The 21,672-nt window shown below is 44.4% G+C and overlaps 1 protein-coding gene across 1 annotated transcript in view; it reads right to left on the reverse strand.

Annotated features, from left to right (window-relative positions):
• The window catches only part of scara5 (scavenger receptor class A member 5), a 127,493-nt gene that overhangs the window by 97,728 nt on the left and 8,093 nt on the right, over window positions 1-21,672 (reverse strand). Inside the window, exon 3 of the mRNA XM_062969240.1 lies at window positions 4,978-5,106. Within this exon, the coding sequence (XP_062825310.1) occupies window positions 4,978-5,106 (129 nt within the window). The remainder of the gene's footprint in view (window positions 1-4,977; window positions 5,107-21,672) is intronic.

The following is a 21,672-nucleotide window of genomic DNA, read 5'->3' on the forward strand; positions in this document are numbered from 1 at the left end:
AGACCCTTTTCGCTCACAGCGGCTGCTGTCTATTAAGTGGGGATGGTGAATTTGAATGGAGGACACTACTTATGTATGAAATATATGGTACTTCATTTCTGCAATAACATGAAATGCACATGGATATAAGATGAATGGCACCTGGCTTGAAAAAAGTTCATGAGAAAGAGATCTAGGAGTCTTGGTGGACCACAAACAGAACATGAGTCAATGTGGCAGCTAAAAAGCCAATAGACTAGAATAGACTAGAATAGAATAGCTTGATTGTACTATTGCACAATGAAATTAAATGCCCTCCACAGCACAAATCACAAAACAACACACCCATCTCTCCACAACTCAACCATCACCACACAGCCCCCAATGCCACATCAATGTGAAACTATGGAGTTCAACATTAGCTACAGCTCTAGGATAAAAGCTATATCTCTGCTTGTCCTTGTCTTTGTCACCCTGTACCACCTGCCAAATGGCAATAATTTTTTTTAAGAAGTATATGTTGGGTGAGATGGATTCCCAAAAATGCCCTGAGCCTTCTTAAGACTGTGGGACTTATAAAGTTCTTCCAAAGAGGGGAGAAAGAGGGCAACCAAGGATTCTCTGGACAGAAGTGGTGACCCTTTGGAGCACCTTCCTATCTGCAGTTACCAAACCATGTGCAGATGCAGTAGTTTAGGACATTCTCTGTAGCACAGAGGTAGAAGGTCACCAGAAATTTCTCATTCAGTTGTTGGTTCCTTAGGAGTCTCAGACAGTCCAGTCTCTGTTGGGGCCTCTTATCTAACGCTGCCGTATGAATGATGCCCCAGGTGAGATCATCCTTCACAGTGACACTCAGGAACTTAAAACTGGCCACCCGCCCACCTTGGTCCCCAATATGACCAAGGGCAGCATTTCTGGTCTGTTCTTTCTATAGTCCACAATGAATTCCGTGATTGTTGTCCCTGAAATACGAGGGCAGCCGATCCACCTCATCCAATAGGCAGATTCATTCCCTTCAGAGATAAGAAGCCCCACTACTGATGTATCATCTGCAAATTTGGTAGTTATATTGTTATGATGGACAGGTGGGCATTCATGAGTGTAAAGAAGAGGACTCAATGCACAGCCCTGAGGCATCCCAGTGTTGAGACTGAGAGCTGACAAGGTACCATTACCTACTCTAACTCCCTGGGAGCTTCCAGACAAGAAGTCCATGATCCAGGAACAGAGTCAATATGACAATCCAAGATCCATGAGTTTAGACACCAATCTATGTGGGAGGATTGTGTTAAATGCAGGACTAAAGTCTGCAAAAAGCATCCTCACATAGTTCCCGCATCATTCCAGGTGGGTCAGAGCAGTGTGGGCATGATGGCTATGGGATCCTCTGTTGGCTCTATATTCAAAATTGATGAGTGTGGAAGGCAAAAAATGATATCCCTGCAGATCTGTTTTTCAAGGAACTTGATGATGATGGAAGTAAATGCCACTGGCCTGTAGACCTGAAAATTACCAGGACAATGCAATTCTAGGCTGCATTAACAACAGCTGAATGAAAAGTAATGCCTCCACCTTGGTAACTCCTCAACAGATGTCAGTCCTGGTCTGCGGCAGGTCCTGGCTTGTTCAGTAGACTCTCCTCTACAGTTGCATTTGGCAGGAAGCCTTAGCATTGAACAGCTGTGTTGTTAAAGTGTGATGTATGGAACCCTGCGCAGATGGGAAGCCTTAGCATTGAACGGTTGTGTTGTTAAAGTGCCAAGTATGGAACCCTGCGCAGATGGGAAGCCTTAGCATTGAACGGTTGTGTTGTTAAAGTGCCAAGTATGGAACCCTGAGCAGATGGGGAAGCCTTAGCATTGAGTGGTTGTGTTGTTAAAATGCGAAGTATGGAACCCTGCACAGACGGTCAATGCGATTTAAGCAACGTGCAGTCACTGAATTCTTGAGAGCAGAAGGTGTCACCCCAAGGAGATTCATCAGAGAATGCAAGCTGTTTGTGGGGATTGTGTTGATGTGAGTCCTGTGCATCGTTGGGCAAGTAAGTTTAAAGATGTTGAGGTGGGAACATCGGACTTGCGTGACAGACAAAGAAGAGTTGGATGTCTTGTGACAACAACCACCGAGTTCCACAAGCAAAAGGTGGACAGATTGATTCAGGACGATTGTCGTATCACTCAGAGAGAAATTTCAAGCATAATCGGCATTTCACAAGAACGTGTGGGTCACATTATTGCTTTGCTTGGCTCTTGGAAGATCTGTGCACGATGGGTCCTGTGAGACGCTGGTTGCAGAAACCGAGTGTTGACTTCTTCCGTGACAGTTTCAGAAAACTTGTTCATCGTTGGCAGAAATGAATCCAATTGTCTGGTGATGATGTGGAAAAGTGAACAGTGGGAGTTAAAGAGCACATTCTAAGGATTATTTCTGTGTTTGATTTATTAAAATACTCCCATCCAAACCCAAGTCACGAAGGTGGAGGCATTACTTGTCTGGTGATTGTGTGGAAAAGTGAATAGTGGTAGCTAAAGAGCACATTCTAAGGATTATTTCTGTGTTTATTAAAATATTCCCATCCAAACCCAAGTAACGAAAGTGGAGGCATTACTTTTCATTCAACCCTCTCGTATAGATAGAGGGAGGTAATAATAGGACTCAAGCCATGCTTGCCCATGCCTGTTCCACAGTGTAGCACATGCATCCTCGCTCTCAGCGTAGGCACAACGGTTCCAAAGCATCTGGGCCTGGAGCCTTTCGGACTGCGGCATCCTCCCAAGCCACAAACCCGGAGCCAAAGGCCGAAACCACCCTCAAGGGAGCCATTCGCGGCCACCCACTAACCCTCTCTCGGCTCGTAATGTGGAGGATTGGGCTCGGCAACACCTCCTTCGGTCCAAGCATGACTCACTGGAGCCTTTGGCACGGCAGCCTCGTCTTCCCGGGGCTACACCCAAAAACGTTCTGGGTGGTGGCATTCGCCAAGCGGGGAGAGGGGACGAAATGGGTCCAAATAGAGGGGAAAGACTGGAAATCAAGGGGGAAAGAGCCAGGAAAACTCTGGTGCGAGCAAAGGCAACACTTAACTGTCCCTCCTAATGAACTGAAACACGAGTGGATCTACACCAGGCCTGGGCAAACTTGGGCCCTCCAGGTGTTTTGGACTGCAACTCCCACCATTCCTAACAGCCGGTAGGCTGTTAGGAATGGTGGGAGTTGCAGTCCAAAACACCTGGAGGGCCCAAGTTTGCATGTTTTCGAACTGCAAGGTTGGCAGAAGCTACAGCTAACAGCGGGAGCTCACTCCGCTCCCCGGATTATAATGTCACTATAAAGCACCTTGGGTAATTATTTTAAAGTACGGACTAAAACACTGAGTGGGTAAATCATCCCTAATGATATTGGCAGCACCAGACAATCGGCCGCGTTGCATGTTTTCCAAAATATTTCTTGCATGTATGTGATCTTCCCCATTTTCATGGAAACACAAGCTTTTAATTTTTGCTTAATCTAAAGACCTATTTCCTCTGGCTGGCCTTCCTGGACAGTTTTGAAACGTGAATGTTAAACATGTGCCTTTGATTAATCTGCATTTTGTATATTTTAATATGTATTTTATCAAAATACATTTCAATATGTATCAATATAGAAATATATTTTAATATGTGTATTTGTGATATTTTAACAATGCTTAAAGGTAAAGGTTTTCTCCTGACGTGAAGTCTAGTTGTGCCCGACTCTGGTGGTTGATGCTCATCTCCATTTCTAAGCCGAAGAGCCAGCGTTGTCCATAGACTCCTCCAAGCTCATGTGGTCAGCATCACTGCATGGAGTGCCGTTACCTTCTCGTCAGAGCAGTACCTATTGATCTACTCACATTTGCATGTTTTCGAACTGCTAGGTTGGCAGAAGCTGGGGCTAACAGCGGGAGCTCACCCCACTCCCCAGATTCGAACTGCCAACCCTTCCGTCAGCAAGTTCAGCACCTCAGCAGTTTAACCCGCTGTGCAATTGGGAGTTCCTTAAAAAAAATTATGTTTTAATTATTCTGTAACCCGCCTCAAGCCATATGGAGAGGCGAGTAAGAAATAAAATAATAATAATTATTATTATTATTATTATTATTATTAATCATAATAATTCTTTCCCTTCTGCTCTGCCTCCCTTCAGGCTAAGCTGTCCAAAGAAAACTTAAAATCCTGGTCATCACCTTTTTTGCCTTCTTCCTTTTTCTATTTTACGATTATCAGTTAATTCTTCATTTATTACAATGTTTGCATATTGTTTTTATAATAATTATTATTTTATTTCTTACTTGCCTCTCCCCATGGCTTGAGACAGATCACAACACAGTAAGAAACACACCAATACTATAAATATTTTACAAACACACATATTAAAATGCGATTCCATAAAAGATACATGTCAAAGCATTTCTACAAAATGCACATTAATCATCCAGGACAGAGACCAAAACACATTCCCCATTTCTGTCTCGTTAAATGAAACTCAAATACATTCTTCTTGTTGTTATTATTTCCTTTTAACACTAAAAACAGTACAAATCACAATTTAAAACCTGCAACCTACAAATATTATAGTAGAATATTAAAATTGCTTTGATCCAAGTCTTAGTCCAACTCTTTTCTATTACTGTCAGCCTAAAGTCCCAGTTTATATTGTCAAAAGCCTTCTCTGCATCTAAGAAAAGTCAAAGAGGCCTCATTCTCACCATTCAAGAATCATAGAATAATAGAGTTGGAAGAGACCCCATGGGCCATCTAGTCCAACCCTTGCCATGCAGGAAAAGCACAATCAAAGCCCTCGCCCCCACTGACAGATGGCCATCCAGCCTCTGTTAAAAAGCTTCCAATGAAAGAGCAAGGAAGATGTAACTACTTTGCTCTGGTTCCCTTGCAGCTAATTTTGGCTCTGGAAAAAAGAGGAAATTTCCCCTAACCATCATCCCATTCCTTAGATATATCTCCAATATCTTACCTGCAAGGATGAAAACACCCACAAGGATCAGGAAGACCAACAGGTATAGCCCAACCACGGCATATTTCAGGGCAGCCACAGAACCAAGCTGGCTGCAGGTGCCTGAAAGTTTCTTCTTCCTACCAAGACCTGGAATAAAAAAGAGAAGAGAAGATATAGTATGTTTGTGGTTTCTATGTTTAAATTAATATTGGTTCGAATACAGTAGGTAAAGGTAAAGGTTTTCCCCTGGATGTCATGATCTCCAATCTTTGACATCTCGGGTCTGCCAGCCATAAAACGGGCCACCTCAATTACCCTCTGGTATGTGAGAGCCCCCATATAAATGGGCTAAAGAGAAGGTTCTGGTATTCTGTACAATAAAACCTGTTGGAATCTACCAGCCTGTGTCTTGGTGCTTTCTCCTGGTGTAAGACTTACCCATAGCACAACTGGGAAAAGAGAACCCAACAATTTGCACATTAAGTCTAGTCATGTCCGACTCTGGGGGTTGGTGCTCATCTCCATTTCTAAGCTGAAAAGCCGGTGTTGTCCGTAGACACCTCCAAGGTCATGTGGCTGGCATGACTGCATGGAGTGCAGTTACCTTCCCACCGCAGCAGTACCTATTGATCTACTCACGTTTGCATGTTTTTGAACTGCTCGGTTGGCAGAAGCTGGGGCTAATAGCGGGAGCTCACACCGCTGTTACAGTAAGACTCATATAACTACAAAACCCATGGGTACATTTAGAACTCATTTTCATCATGGGCCTCATCAACCTTATGGTTGCCTTCATGGATACAGAGGGTCAAATACAAATACTTTTACGTAGTGCTCTTTAGTTTTTACCCTGTTTGGGTCCCTGGAAGACATTGAACGACAACTCCCATCATTTCTGATTATCTGCCATACAGATTGGGGATAATGGGAACTCCAACCCAATAGAACTTGTGGCTCGGAGGCTGAGGACATACTAACCACAAGCCTTGTATCTCAATTCAAACCCTACTATTCTGGCTGAACAGAACAAATGGCAGCCTTCCAGATGCGACTGTATCACAACGCCCATCAACTCTAGTCATTATGTCTATATGAGGAGGAAAACAGGAGTTGCAGTCCAGCATCTGGAGAGCCACTAAAAGGACATGGCAAGCTGGATTTGGCTCACATGCCTTGAGTTTGATAATATGATCTAGAATTAATGCAGCCTGACACTACTTTGCCTGCAATGGCTCAATTCTAAGGGATTCTGAGAGTTGTAGTTTGGGCAGGTAAAGGTAAAAGTAAAGGTTTTCCACTGACGATGTCCAGTCATGTCTGACTCTGGGGGTTGGTGCTCATCTCCATTTCTAAGCCGAAGAGCCGGCGTTGTCCGTAGACACCTCCAAGGTCATGTGGCCATTGGCATGACTGCATGGAGTGCCGTTACCTTCCCGCCGGAGCAGTATCTATTGATCTACTCACATTTGCATGTTTTCGAACTGCTAGGTTGGCAGGAGCTGGGGCTAACAGCGGGCACTCATTCCGCTCCCGGGATTTGAACCTGGGACCTTTTGGTCCACAAGTTCAGCAGCTCAGCGTTTGGGCACAGAAGGCTAAAGACTTTGTAAAACCACAACTCCTAGAATTTCATAGAATTGGCTCTTTTTAAAGCAGAGAACTTTGAATTTTGTCATGAAACTTCTATAGCAGGCATGGGCAAACTCTAGCCCTCCAGAAATGCTGGACCACTCTAACAACCACCATATCAGACGACACAGAGAAGCCTTTGAAATCCTTTGAAATCCACAAGAAACATGTGGACAATTTCAACAGAAAGGAGGAAACCATGACAATGAACAAAATCTGGCTACCAGTATTAAAAAAAACCTCTAGAATCAGGACAGAAAACACTCTGAAAACAGGAGAATTCCAGACATGAATCAATCAAGGTCGGCTAACACTTCCCAACAAAGGATTCCCCCAGGCAGGAATCAGCCTTGAAGCTACAAGGCCATTAAATGCTAATCAAGCTGATTAATTGCAACATTCACACTTTACTCCAGCAGATAAAGTTGTCAGGACCTTCCACAGCTATATAAACCTCACTAGCCTAGTTTCCAATATACCTCACAACCTCTGAGGATGCCTGGCATAGCTGTGGGTGAAACATCAGAAGAAAATGCTTTTGGAACATAGCCATACAGCCCGGAAAACTCAAAGCATCCCAGTGATTCTGGCCGTGAAAACCTTTGACAACACAACCTACTGGTTGTTAGGAATTGTGGGAGTTAAAAGTCCAAAACACCTGAAGGGCCGAAGTTGCCCATGCTTGCTCTATACTATTACTTCCAGCAAAACCTTTCAGGTGCCATATAGGTAATACTGCAATTCATGATGTCCCCCCAAAAAGAAGCTAAGCACAGGCAACCAGTAACTGGAAGGCTATTGCATTAATTTACCATCCAAGTAAAACAATATTCAGAATTTTACAAGGGGTTTTATCATAAATGCTAAACACCCAAGTTCCTGTGTTCAGGAAAGGAAGCTGCATTAGGGATCATATTGCAAATATGCTTTGGAAGATGGAGCAAACTAAGGAATTTCAGAAGAAAATGAGACCATGCTTTACGGATTATAGCAAAGACTTGGATTCTATAGATCATGCATGGACAAACTTTGGCCCTCCGGGTGTTTTGGACTTCAACTCCCACAATTCCTAACAGCTGATAGACTGTTAGAAATTGTGGGAGTTGAAGTCCTAAACACCTGGAGGGCCAAAGTTTGCTATTGCTTCCTATAGATCATAAAAAAATATATTATGCTTAAAGAAATGCATGGATCACAGCATTCAATTGTCATGAGGTAACCTGTAAAAAGGACTATTGTTAGAAGACAATATAGAAAAATTGAATAGTTTCCAACTGGCAAGGAAGTCAGGAAAGCCTGCATTTTATTGTCCTATCTGTTTAATTTATATGCAGAATGTATAGTGTGCAAAGAAGGCTTAGACTTGGGAGAATGGGGATGCAAAAATCGGAGGAAGGAGCATCAAAAATTTACGATATGTGAAAGACACTTTACTTCCAACAGAAAACAGCCAAGACTTGGGGTGAATTAAATTAAAGAAACGCAAAGGCAGGTTTATGGCAAAACATCAAGGAAACAAAAATAATGATCACAGGTCATTTAAATAACTTTAAAGCAGACGATGGAGACATTGAGATAGTTCAAGATTTTCAATTTCTTGGCTCAGGACTAAATCAGATCGGAATCATGATCAGAAGAAGAGAGGATTTGGAAGGGCGGATGTGGAGGAGCTAGATCAATTTGACAGCAAAATTATGTTGAAGTGGGAATGGTTGTATATACAGTTGTTTAAATGTAATTGAGTCATGGTTGTGCAATGTATGCTGAAGATTGCATCATACACTGTGTGCTGCCTAGTATACCAGTGTGTAAAGGGTTAAACTTGGATTGCATCAGACAGCAGAGGATGAGATAAATAGCCCTCTACTTCCTATCTTTTCTCTCTGTCCCTTCCCGTGTGTGCCTGCATGAGAGCTGTGTATCGTCTTGTGAGATTTCCGTTCGTAAGTAAACTTTTGATAGATAACTGAAGACTGCAGCGTCGATATTTATCCAGAGCTTCCTCGTCAGAGACTTCTGCTGCGTGTGTGTCTAGGAAACCGCTCTGATAAATTAGTCAGGTGGATACCTTCAGTCGCTAGAGCTCAACTGATCTAGAATCCTAGCCCCAAAGGCCATCTAGTCCAACAACAAATGTAAAAAGCTTTAAGGAAAAGAAGGAGAACGCATTCCAAATGGATGGACTCAAACCAAGGGAGTCATGGCTGCCTTGGCTTTGCAAGATTTGAGCTGCACTGTTGGATATAAGCACACCAGGATTCAGGATTGAGCAGATCATGAAGAAGGCAGTCTGCAATCACTTCGAAAGGAATGCTGTGATTATGAAAAGTCAACATGGATTCCTCCAAAGCAAGTCATGTCAGACTAATCTGATCTCTTTTTCTGATAGAGTTACAAGTCTGGTAGACGCTGTGGATGGAGCAGATCTTGGTTTCAGGAAACCTTCGACAGAGTCCGCCATGACCTTCTTACAAGCAAACTAAGCAATGCTACAAGGGTTGAATGAAAAGTAATGCCTCCACCTTCGCTACTTGGGTTTGGATGGGAATATTTTAATAAATCAAACGCAGAAATAATCCTTAGAAGGTGCTCTTTAACTACCGCTGTTCACTTTTCCTCGTAATCACCAGACAATTGGATACATGTCTGCCAACGATGAAGCCGTCATGGAAGAAGTCGACACTCTGTTTCCGCAACCAGCATCTCACAGGACTCATGGTGCACAGATCTTCTGATAGCCAAACAAAGAAATAATGTGACCCACATGTTCTTGTGAAATGCTGATTATGCTTGAAATTTCTCTCCAAGTGATATCACGATCGTTCTGAATCCATCTGTCAACCTTTGGCTTGTGAAACTCAGTGGTTGCTGTCACAGGATGTCTAACTCTTTGTCACACAAGTCAGATGTTCCCACCTCAACATCTCTAAACTTACTCGCCCAACGACGCACAGAATTCACATCAACACAATCCCCACAAACAGCTTGCATTCTCTGAGGAATCTCCTTTGGGGTGAGACCTTCTGCTGTCAAGAATTCAGTGACTGCACATTGCTTAAGTCGCATTGACCGACCGTCTGAGCAGGGTTCCATACTTCGCACTTTAACAACACAACCGTTCAATGCTAAGGCTTCCCGCCAAATGGAACTGTACAGGAGAGTCTACTGAACAAGTCCTGCCACAGACCAGGACTGCCATCTGTTGAGAAGTTACGAAGGTGGAGGCATTACTTTTCATTCAACCCTCGTATCAACACTTGTCATATGTCTATATGAGGAGGAAAACAGGAGTTGTAGTCCAGCATCTGGAGGGCCACTAAAAGGACACGGCAAGCTGGATTTGCCACCACAGTTTAAAAGAGAGATTGACAAGCTGGAAGGTGTCCAGAGGAAGGTGAGTAAAATGATTGAAGGTCTGGAGACCAGGAATCCCCATGAGGAACATCTTAAAGACCTGGGTCTGTTTAGTTTGCAGAAGAGACGGGTGAGAGGAGACACGAGAGCCAGGTATAAATATGTGACAAGGTGTCATAAGGAATTCTGCTGCCCTGGAAACTACGACTCAGAGCCATGGGTTCAAATTACAGGGAAGGAGATTCCACCTGAACATTAGGAAGAACTTCCTGACTCTTTAGCAGGGGAACTCTCTGCCTCAGGGTCTGGAGAAAGCGCCTTCCTTGGAGGCTTTGAAACAGAGGCTGGATGGCCATCTGTCAGGGTTCAAATGACAGGAAAGGAGATTCCACCTGAACATTAGGAAGAACTTCCTGACTGTAAGAAGAGCTGTTCAGCAGTGGAACTCTCTGCCTCAGAGTCAGGGTTCAAATTACAGGAAAGAAAATTCCACCTGAACATTAGGAAGAACTTCCTGACTGTTCAGCAGTGGAACTCTCTGCCTCAGAGTCTGGTAAAAGCTCCTTCCTTGGAGGCTTTGACACAGAGGCTGGATGGCCATCTGTCAGGGAGGCTTTGATTGTGCTTTCCCTGCATGGCAGAATTTGGTTGGACTAGATGGCCCATGTGGTCTCTGACACTCAGAATCACAGAATATTATAGTTGAAAGGGATCCCCCAAAGGCCACCAAATCAGAGAGACATAGGAGACACAGGCCCGGGCTGTGGCGCAGGCTGGTGAGCAGCCAGCTGCAGCTAGCTGCAACAAATCACTCTGACCAGGAGGTCATGAGTTTGAGGCCAGCTCGGAGCCTGCGTTTGTCTTTTTTTTTGTTCTATGTTAAAGCATTGAATGTTTGCCTTATATGTGTGCAATGTGATCCGCCCTGAGTCCCCTTCGGGGTGAGAAAGGCAGAATATAAATGCTGTAAATAAATAAATAAACCCGATCCCTCCTGACAGATGGCCATCTGGTCTTTGCTCAAAAAGCTCTGCAGAAGGAGACTCCACTTGGAGGTCTCTCATTCAAGTGTTCAGCCATCAACGAGCAGCTAAGAACATGTAAGTTAAAAAAAATGAATTGTTATCCAAAAGAAGATAAGTAACTCCAAGTATTCACTTTGTGGACAAAGGCTCTTCTGTTTCACGCAGTCTGGAGGAAATAAAGTCCTCCATCCAACCCTGGTGATATCAGTTTTGCTTTGGGAATGCCAAGAACTCCTTATCGGGATGACGAGCACTGCCGGGACTCCGCGACCAAGGCAAAAAGACTCGAAGTGGTGCCTGAGAAGGGCTTCTCTCCCTCCCTCTTTCCCCCAAAACAAGAGAGGCTGTGTTTTGTGTTAAAAAAGAGAGGAATGTCTCATAAACCTTTTTGCCAATGAGCCAAGGTTCGCCTTACAACGCGAATAGACATACATAACCAACGAAGGCAACACCGACTTTAAAAATGAACAGAAAATATCATTATAACCCATTCTGAAGCAGAAAGCATAAGGTACACGATACAATTAACGCAACCTGACACCAATTTGAACAGCAAGGGATTAATACTAAGACATCCTGGGAGTTAAAGTTTGACCAGATCTCTCGCCTTCTCTGCCAAAAAGAGACAGTGCCTTGCCAAACTTCAGATCCCAGTGCTGCATAGTATTAAGCCATGGCAGTTCAAGTGGTGTCAAATGGCACTAATTATATAGTGCTGATCAGGCATGGGCAGGCATTCGGCCCCTTGGGCTCTTTTCTCAGGCCTTCCTCTCTCTCACCATCCTTCTTCCCTCTCTCTTTCTCCTTCCCTTCCACGCTTTCATCCTTCCTTCCTTCCCTCTCTCCCTCTTTCTCTTTACTTCCTTCCTTCCCTTTTGTCTTTCCTTCCTTCTCTCTTTCCTTCCTCCTTCCCTTCCTTCTTTCCTTCCATCCTTCCTTCTCTTCCACTCTTTCGTCCTTCCCTCCTTTCTTCCTTTTTGTCTTTCCTTCCTTCTCTCTTTCCTCTCTCCCTCTTCTCTCTCTTTCTCCTTCCATCCTTCCCTTCCACCCTTCCATTCTTCCTTCCTTCCTTTCCTCCCTCTCTTCCTCTTTCTCCTTCCTTCCTTCCTTCCTTCCTTCCTTCCTTCCTTCCTTCCTTCCTTCCTTCCTTCCTTCCTTCACTTTTGTCTTTCCTTCCTTCTCTTTCCTTTATCCTTCTTTCCCCATCCATCCTTCTCTTCCTCCCTCCCTCCCTCCCTTCCTTCTTTTTTCCTTCCATCCTTCCCTTTTGTCTTTCTTTCCTTCCCCCTCTCCGGCTCTCCGCTTCCATCCTCCCTTCCACTAATTCGTCCTTCCTTCCTTCCTTCCTTCCTTCCTTCCTTCCTTCCTTCCTTCCTTCCTTCTCTCTTTCCTTTATCTTCCCCTTCTTTCCATCCATCCTTCTCTTCCTCACTTTCTTCCTTCTCTTTTTCCTTCCTCCCTTTCTTCTTTCCTTCTTCTTTCCTTCCTCCTTCCCTTCCTTCCTTCCATCCTCACCTCCATCCTTTCATCCTTCCCTCCTTCTCTTGTCTTTCCCTCCCACCCTTTCATCCTTCCTTCCTTCTCTCTTTCCTTTATCCTTCCCTTCCTTCCTTCCTTCCATCCTTCTCTTCCTCACTTTCTTCTCTTTTTCTTTCCTCTTTCCCTTCCTTCCTTCCACTCTCCCTTCCACCCTTCCTTCCTTCCCTCCCTTTTGTCTTTTCTTCCTTCCTTCCTTCCTTCCTTCCTTCCTTCCTTCCTTCCTTCCTTCCTTCCTTCCCTCCCTCATGGTGAAGCCAGTCTTCCTTTGCCCACGCTTGGCGTAAATGCACTCAAAGTCTGACCATAGCCTTAATTAAAAACGGGAAGAACAGCAGCATTTTAAATGCAGAAGAAGAGGGACGACAGACAATTCCTCCTCATGGTAAGAGCAGTTTGGCAATGCTGCTACCTGGAAACCTGGGAGAGTCTCCTTCTCTGGAAGTTCTTTAAGCAGTGTAATGAAGTATGAATTTTTGGTTTACAGATTTATTTATTTATTTATTTATTTATTTGCAACATTTATATGCCGCCCTTCTCACCCCGAAGGGGACTCAGGGCGGTTTACAAGTATATATACATACAATATATTATATTATACAACTATATTGCAATATTATTAGTAATATTGCATGTAATATAAATATACAATTATAATAGTGAATTATAATTATTACATTGTTACAGATGTTATGTTTAATTGTGTGTTTGTGTTTTAAAAGGGTATTACAGTTAGTGCATCTCAGCACTCAGAGGCTGGTTGCCATGGAGAAGTAGGCGGAGCCAACTGCCGGTTTGTTGAAGAAGTGCAGAGTTTAAAAAAGGGATTCAGTCTGTGCTCTGATGAGGCACAGGGAAGATTGATCCTAGGTTGAGGGGATCAAGGAGACCCGATTATTCATTTTTGAGTCGGTTTAAAATAAGTCTGTGTCCTGGTAAGGAACAGAGAATCTGTGATCGTATATCACAGGGTGACTGCGGTTTAAAAATAGCAGAGGAAGAAGTTCTAACTACTTTAAGTAAAAGAAATGACACTTTAGGGAGTTTGTCTTACCTCATTCTAGTATTGTAACTGTTAATAAAAGTGCCTCTAAGTGAGAAACATCTTTTGTAACCACTAAGTTCTGTGCCTGAATAAACTTGTTATTGTTCTTCCAACATCTAAGCCTCTGTCGCATTTTTTTTTAAAAAAAAGGTCTCCTCTTTGAGTCTTTGGTGGTTGCATCTTCCGAATTGGTGGCAGCGGTGGGATAAAAAGATCCCCCCCTGCCTGAAAGAACCTTAGTGGTTATTAGTCCTTGACAAGCAGAAGCTGGTTGGGCATCTGTTTGGATAATTTCGGTGTGTCTTCCTGCTTGTGCTAGGCTGGATAGCCCTTGGGGGTCCCTTCCAAACTATGATTAAGGATTAAGAGCATGAAGAGCAGGGTGTTGGGTGCAAGTAAGGGCCACTGGTGGTCACACAAGAAAAGAACCCCGTCATTCCCTTCCTTGTTGCCAAAAGGGAATCATTGGGGTGCCATGGCCTCCCATTGCAGCATCGACCTCCCATGGCCGGCTTTGGCCTCACCAAGGAGACCCACAGGGATGGGCAGGTCTCACTCAATTCATTCCTGCATCTGCTCTCTTGGCTTCCTTCGGACAAGGCTCTCCGGGGACTCCTTTGCACTTCATTTGGCAACCGAGGGGCTTTCGGCTCCTCTGCCAACTTAGCAACTGCGGCCTGTTTGGATCCAACAGCATCTGGGTCGACCGCTGAGTGGAGGCAACACTCGGGCCCAGCCCTAATATACTGGAGAGGCAGCCTTAGTTATTACCTGGACATATACATGCCGGCCCGCCCGCCCCTCCAGGAAAAAGCACTGGCCTCCATCCATGGTGCTGCTTTGGCAACCCAAATCACAAGGAAAACACTCTTTCCAAGTGCCTTTCTAACAACTTGTCTCGGGTGGGGAGTCTAGTTGGTTTCTGCTGAATATTGCCAAGAGGCTGAAACAGCCCACAATATTCCACTGAAACAGGATGAGGTTTTCCTAGAATCACAGAATCATAGAATGCTAGAGTTGGAAGAGACTTGTGGGAGTTGGAGCATTCTAAGGCAGAGAAGGCAAAAGAGCACATGAAATTACAACTCCCAGGATTTGTAGCACTGAGCCATGGCTGTCCAAGGGGTGTCAAACTGTATTAATTCTGCCATTTGTGGATGCAGTTCAAAAAGCAACTGTATATGTGGACATCACTTATTGGGCAATGTAGGTATCAGATAGATAACAGAAGCAGAAGATGGAAAAGCTCCACAATCTCTGCCAAAAGAAGACCAGGAGCAGATTGTGATTCAAACTAGATATGTACTATTAAACCTAATTGGCTGGGGTTAGAACATTCTGCCAAGAAGCAGGAAATCGCATTCAAAGCACCCCCAACAGATGGCCATCCAGCCTCTCTTTCAAAGCCTCCAAAGAAGGAGCCCCCACCACACTCTGGGGCAGAGAGAGAGTTCCACTGCTGAACAGTTCTCACAGTGAGGAAGTTCTTCCTCATGTTCAGGTGGAATCTCCTTTTCCTGTAGTTTGAAGCCATTGTTGGTTCTCTTGGACATCTCAGCGGTTTTCGATACCATCGACCATGGTATCCTTTAGGCTTGCTCAAATAATTCGTTTTCCCCGTTAACCGTTATTAATTCGTTATTTTCGTTTGTTTTGAAGCAATATACGGCATTGGTTGTCCACACGTCTGGATATCGCGGTTTCGAATCGCGAGAGGCCGTTTTTCGTTATGTCGTCGTTTTTTTCGTTAGGAAAAAAAAGCTTTTGCAAATCACCCAAACTCCCACCATTCAGGCCCTTTCCTTTTGCCCCTCAGCAAAAGGGGCGTCACGGGCTCAGCCAATGGGAGGGGGTGAGGGGGAAGGAGGCCGAGGAGGAGGAGGAAGACGGAGGGGGGAAATGGCCGCCGCCGCCGCCGCCTCGCCTCAGCTCAGGCCTGGTGTCTCTCTGTGAGGCGGGAAGGCGGCGGATGGAGCCGGGAATGGAGAGACCGAGAGAGACAGAGAGGGGCCCGGCGGTGAGGTTTTGACGTCTGTGCGAAGCTAGGCAAGTGGGGTTTATATATCTGTGGAAGGTCCAGGGTGGGAGAAAGAACTCTTGTCTGTGGGAGGCAAGTGTGAATGTTGCAATTGGTCACCTTGATTAGCATTGAATAGCCTTGCAGCTTCAAAGCCTGGCTGCTTCCTACCTGGGGGAATCCTTTGTTGGGAGGTATTAGCTGGCCCTGATTGTTTCCTGTCTGGAATTCCCATTTTCTGGGTGTTGTTCTTTTACTGTCCTGATTTTAGCTTTTCTGTAGCTAAAAATGCATATAAAATTGATTCTATAGGGAGGATAAATGATTGGATTTCAACTCCTACAGCTTAGCTTTCTCTGCCAATAATGGTACCATATCAAACTAAACCTCCCAAGATTCTGTAGCAGTGAGCCATCTTGGATATTGTAAGGGATTTATTATTATTATTATTATTATTATTATTATTATTATTATTATTATTATTATTAGACCTTGCTCCCAGGAAGGTGCCTTCGCTGTGGCTCCCAACTTATCTATCTACCTTTCCACATATTCTCCACATTGTGTGTATGTGTATGTATATTATATATACATGAGCCCCGATGGCGAAATGTGTTAAAGCACTGAGCTGCCGAACTTGCAGACCGAAAGGTCCCAGGTTCAAATCCCGGGAGCAGAGTGAGTGGCCGCTGTTAGCTCCAGCTTCTGCCAACCTAGCAGCTTGAAAACATGCCAATGTGAGTAGATCAATAGGTCTGGCGGGAAGGTAATGGCACTCCATGTAGTCATGCCGGCCACATGACCTTGGAGGTGTCTATGGACAACACTGGCTCTTGGGCTTAGAAATGGAGATGAGCACCAACCCCCAGAGTCAGACATGACTGAACTTAACGTCAAGGGATACCTTTACCTTTACCTATACACACACACACACACACACACACACACACATTATGCAGGGACTATATACACAGTATATATCACACACACACCAATTTAACAAAGTTTCAGCCACAAAAACAAAGTTTCTGAAGTAGAACAATGACTTTCACAGTAAAGACAACCCAATTTAACAGGAAATAAGACTTTCAAACCAGGAACAGATTTCTGCAATTATTAAAAAATGGTTTATTATAAAAGCTATGAAAATTCGCCAAAAATCAGGGGATAAGGGAAACGTTCCAAATTTTGGTGAGCTATCAGTGTTAAATGTGTTCTACCACTGTACCAAGTTGGAAGAAGATCACTCAAAAAATGAGGGTGGGAGAGTCCTGTAAAGTCCTCTCCCTCTGTGCTGTTTTTGGGAATTGCGCATGCGCGTCCGCCATTAACGAATTAATTTTGAAAATAACGAATTTTCGTTAATTTCGAATTTTTTGGGGGGCCAAATTCGGAAATACCATCAGAAACTAAAAGCTGCCCCCCTCTAGTTTTGAAACGAGTTTAGAATCAAATTTTTCGTGGATCGATCAAGCCTAGTATCCTTCTGGGGAGGCTCTCTGGGATGGGGCTCGGTGGCACGGTTTTGCAGTGGCTCCAGTCCTTCCCGGAGGGCCGCTCCTAGATGGTGAAGCTGGGGGACACCTGCTCGGACCCCTGGCCTTTGACCTGTGGGGTCCCGCAAGGGTCTATTTTATCCCCCATGCTTTTTAACATCTACATGAAACCGCTGGGAGAGGTCATCCGGAGTTTTGGAGGGTGTTGCCATCTCTACGCAGATGACACGCAAATCCACTACTCGTTTCCATCTGACTCCAAGGAAGCCCCTCGGGTGCTGAACCAGTGCCTGGCCGCTGTGGCGGACTGGATGAGGAGAAACAAGCTGAGGATCAATCCTGACAAGACAGAGGCCCTCCTGGTCAGTCGCTCGTCGGATCGGGGTATTGGGTGGCAACCTGTGCTGGATGGGGTCGCACTCCCCCTGAAATCACAGGTCCGCAGTTTGGGGGTCCTCCTGGATTCAGCGCTGACGCTTGAAGCACAGGTGTCGGCGGTGGCCGGGAGGGCCTTTGCACAACTCAAACTTGTGCGCCATCTGCGACCATACCTCGTGAAGTCTGACTTGACCACGGTGGTGCATGCCTTAGTTACCTCTAGACTGGACTACTGTAATGCGCTCTACGTGGGGCTTCCCTTGAACACGGCCCGGAAATTACAATTGGTCCAACGCTTGGCTGCCAGACTAATAACGGGGGCGAGTTACAGGGAGAGATCTACTCCCCTGTTTAAGGAGCTCCACTGGCTGCCGTTCATCTTCCGGTCCCAATTCAAGGTGCAGACCATCATTTATAAACGGTTTGGGACCCACCTACCTCCGTGACCGTATCTCCTACCATAAACCTGCCCGAGCCCTTCGATCATCAGGGGAGGCCCTCCTGTCGCCACTGCCTTTATCTCAGGCCCGCCTTGTGGGAACAAGGGAGAGGGCCTTTTCTGCGGTGGCCCCCCGTTTGTGGAACTCATTGCCCATTGAAATCAGGCAAGCCCCCACTCTTTTAGCCTTTAGGAAAGATTTAAAAACATGGCTCTTCCGGTGTGCTTTCGGAGAGTAACTGTTATATACCTCCTTTGTTACTCCCCCCAACATCTATCCTCTAGACTGTTTCACTATCTCATGTCCCTGTTCCCCATGGTTTTATTCTTATCTCTTCTTACCCCGAGTTTTAACTTTGTGTCCATACGGCCTGCCCTTGTTATGTTATGTTGCTTTTGCTTTGATTTTGTTCTGTACTGTGCATTGTTATTCTTGTATTGTTTAATTGTATTTTGATATGTTGTTTTTATATTTTGTTATATTGTACTGTCTTGGGCATGGCCCCATGTAAGCCGCCCCGAGTCCCCGTTGGGGAGATGGTGGCGGGGTATAAATAAAGTTTTTTTTTTATTATTATTATTATTATTATTATTATTATTATTATTATTATTATTGTTCCACGTCCTAGTCTCCACGGCATCAGAAAACAAGCCTGCTCCCTCCTCCCCATGACTTCCCCTCACATCTTGACACATGGCCCTCATCATGTCTCCTCTCAGCCTTCTCTTCTGTATTGCATCCTGTCAGATCCCCAAAATCTGGTGGAAAGCAAGAGTCACAGCCATCTTGAAACCAGGCAAAGACCTTAATGACCCAAAAAGCTATAGACCAATCTCCTTGTGCCATCTTTACAAAGTTCTGGAGAGACTTATTTTGTATAGAATCATGGAAAAAATAGACTCATGTATGAGTCCACAGCAAGCTGGCTTCAGGAAAGGCAAACACTGCACATCACAAGTGTCGAACCTGACATAGAAGATGGGTTTGAAAGGCAGAAGATTATAGGAGCTGTCTTTATAGAACTGTCAGAAGCCTATTACACTGTAAATCATTGCATTTTCCAGAAAAAAATATCACAAAGGACTACCACCTCACCCACTTCATAGGGAATCTGCTACAAAACAGGAGCTTTTTGTTGAATTCAGAGAAGCCGATGGCGAAAACAGAAGAATGGCCAACCTCAGGGGAGTTTGCTTGTTCCATCCATGTTTAACATTTACATAAATGACCAGCCACTGCCAGAAGGGACAGAGAGTTTCATCTATGCTGACGATTGTGCCATCACCGCCCAAGCAGGGAGCTTTGAAATGGTTTAACAGAAACTCTCAAAATAGTTAGGTACTCTTACTGTCTATTACAGGGAAAACCAGCTGATCCTTGATCCATCTAAAACAGAGACGTGTGCTTTCCACCTTAAGAACAGACAAGCATCTTGAGTTCTGAGGATGACCTGGGAAGGAATTCCACTGGAGCATTGCAGCACAACAAAATACTTGGGAGTTACCCTAGATTGTGCTCTGTGTTACAAGAAGCACTGCTTGACTATCGAGCAAAAAGTGGGTGATAGAAACAATATCTTACGAAAGCTGGCTCAACCTTGGGATCCCAACCAGACACAGTGAAGACATCTGGGCTTGCACTTTCCTACTCTGCTGCTGAATAATAATAATAATAATAATAATAATAATAATAATAATAATAATAATAATTAAAAAACAACAACAGGAAAAACTCAGCCACTATCAGGACCTCAAGATTGAACTTCAAAGACTCTGGCAGAAACCAGTACAGGTGGTCCCGGTGGTGATGGGCACACTGGGTGCTGTGCCAAAAGATCTCAGCCGGCATTTGAAAACAATAGACATTGACAAAATTACGATCTGCCAACTGCAAAAGGCCACCTTACTAGGATCTGCACGCATCATCCGAAAATACATCACACAGTCCTAGACACTTGGGAAGTGTTCGACTTGTGATTTTGTGAAACGAAATCCAGCATATCTATCTTGTTTGCTGTGTCATACAACGTCGTTGTGTCAATAATAACAACTTTATTTTTATACCCCGCCCCATCTCCCCAAAGGGACTCGGGGCGGCTTACATGGGGCCAGGCCCGATAAAACAAACAAAACAGTAACAAAGCAATAAAACAATTATCCCAGTAAAAAACATCAACATCAATAAAAACAATCATTAAAATCAACCAGCAGGATACAGTGTTAAAAACAGGAGACTAATTCGTAGATCCCAGGCGAGATGCAGAGTGATACGAAATGGGAAAAGGAAATTTCACAGTTGGACAATAAAGTGCGGGATAAAATGGCAAGACAACAACAATGGGACTATTATGGAATGGACAGATAGATCAATCCAGCAACAACTAAACATCGAAGGCCTTTTGAAACAGCCAGGTTTTTAAGCTCTTCCGGAAGGAGAGGAGGGTAGGGGCCTGCCTGATCTCTCTGAATACGCATGCCCAGCATGGAATACATCTCACCATATTAAAACAGTGTCTCTTAATGAGACATGCCACATTATCACAGGATGTCTATGTCCTACACTGCTGTAGAAATTATCCTGTTTAGCCAGCATTGCACCACCTGACATTCGCTGGGAAGTAGCAGCCAGCAATGAAAGGATCAAGTCATTGACATCTCCAGCCCATCCTCTGTTCGGGTATCAGCCAGCACGCCAATGCCTTAAATCAAGAAACAGCTTCCTGAGATCTACAGAGATATTTGCAGGAAGACCTCAGCAAGCAAGAATCCAAAAGCGGCAGGCTAAAACCTGGAACGTCAATCAGTGGCTGATGCTGGATGAGAGACTCCCCCCTGGACACACAGAAGACAGGGTGACTTGGAAGGTGCTGAACCATGAGATGAAGAGCCAACCTTAAGAAATGGGGCCACAAAGTGGAGTCCACGACATGCGAATGTGGAGAAGAGCAAACCACAGATCTCTTACTACAATGCAGTCTGAGCCCTGCCACATGCACAATGCAACACCAGAGGCACTCCAAGTGGCCAGCTACTGGTCAAAGGACATTTAGTAACATACCATGTTTTTTTAACTTTGTGTTTTCAAATACATTACAACTTGTACCCTCGGTTCGCTTCTGACATGATAAATAAATCCTGCAGCACATTTTGCTTTAAATTTTCGATGATTATCGCATAGAGTCTCAACCAATTCAGTATAGTTTGCAGCGGCCACAAAAACAAAGTTTCTGGAATAGAACAACAACTTTCAAAGTAAGTGCTGCACAATTAAATAGGGAGTAACACTTCAGGTTGGGGCCTTGGATGCAAGCGAAAGCCAACCAGTTTAATTCTCTGTGAAGTGAAAGTGTAGATCTGGATTATCAAACCATAAAAGAAATGTCGCTGACATCATTCATCCTTTTGCAAAGAATATATATATATATATATATATATATATATATATATATATATATAAATCCCTGGAGAAAGCACAGAGCATTTCTTTTAGGGGCAGCGAAACACTGACCTCTAACGCTTGCAGCCTGCGGGTCAATATGAAATGAATTATCGGTGCGTTTTTATGGCCAATTTGCAATTTTTGACACAGCGATGCCGGCCAAACAGATGGAAATAAAGGTTTCGTAATGAGGACAGTTTTTTTCGGTCTCTCTTTTTTGATGGACGTTGTATAAGACCCTTGAGGAACATGAAGGAAGTAGACACTCCCTTCCTTAGGAAGATTTCAACAGCTGGGCTCAACTGGGGGGAAAGACCTCACTTGGGGGGAGCAGGGGGTGCGGGTTTGATTTATG

Source organism: Anolis carolinensis, chromosome 1 (assembly GCF_035594765.1).
Source record: "Anolis carolinensis isolate JA03-04 chromosome 1, rAnoCar3.1.pri, whole genome shotgun sequence".
Taxonomy (NCBI): domain Eukaryota; kingdom Metazoa; phylum Chordata; class Lepidosauria; order Squamata; family Dactyloidae; genus Anolis; species Anolis carolinensis.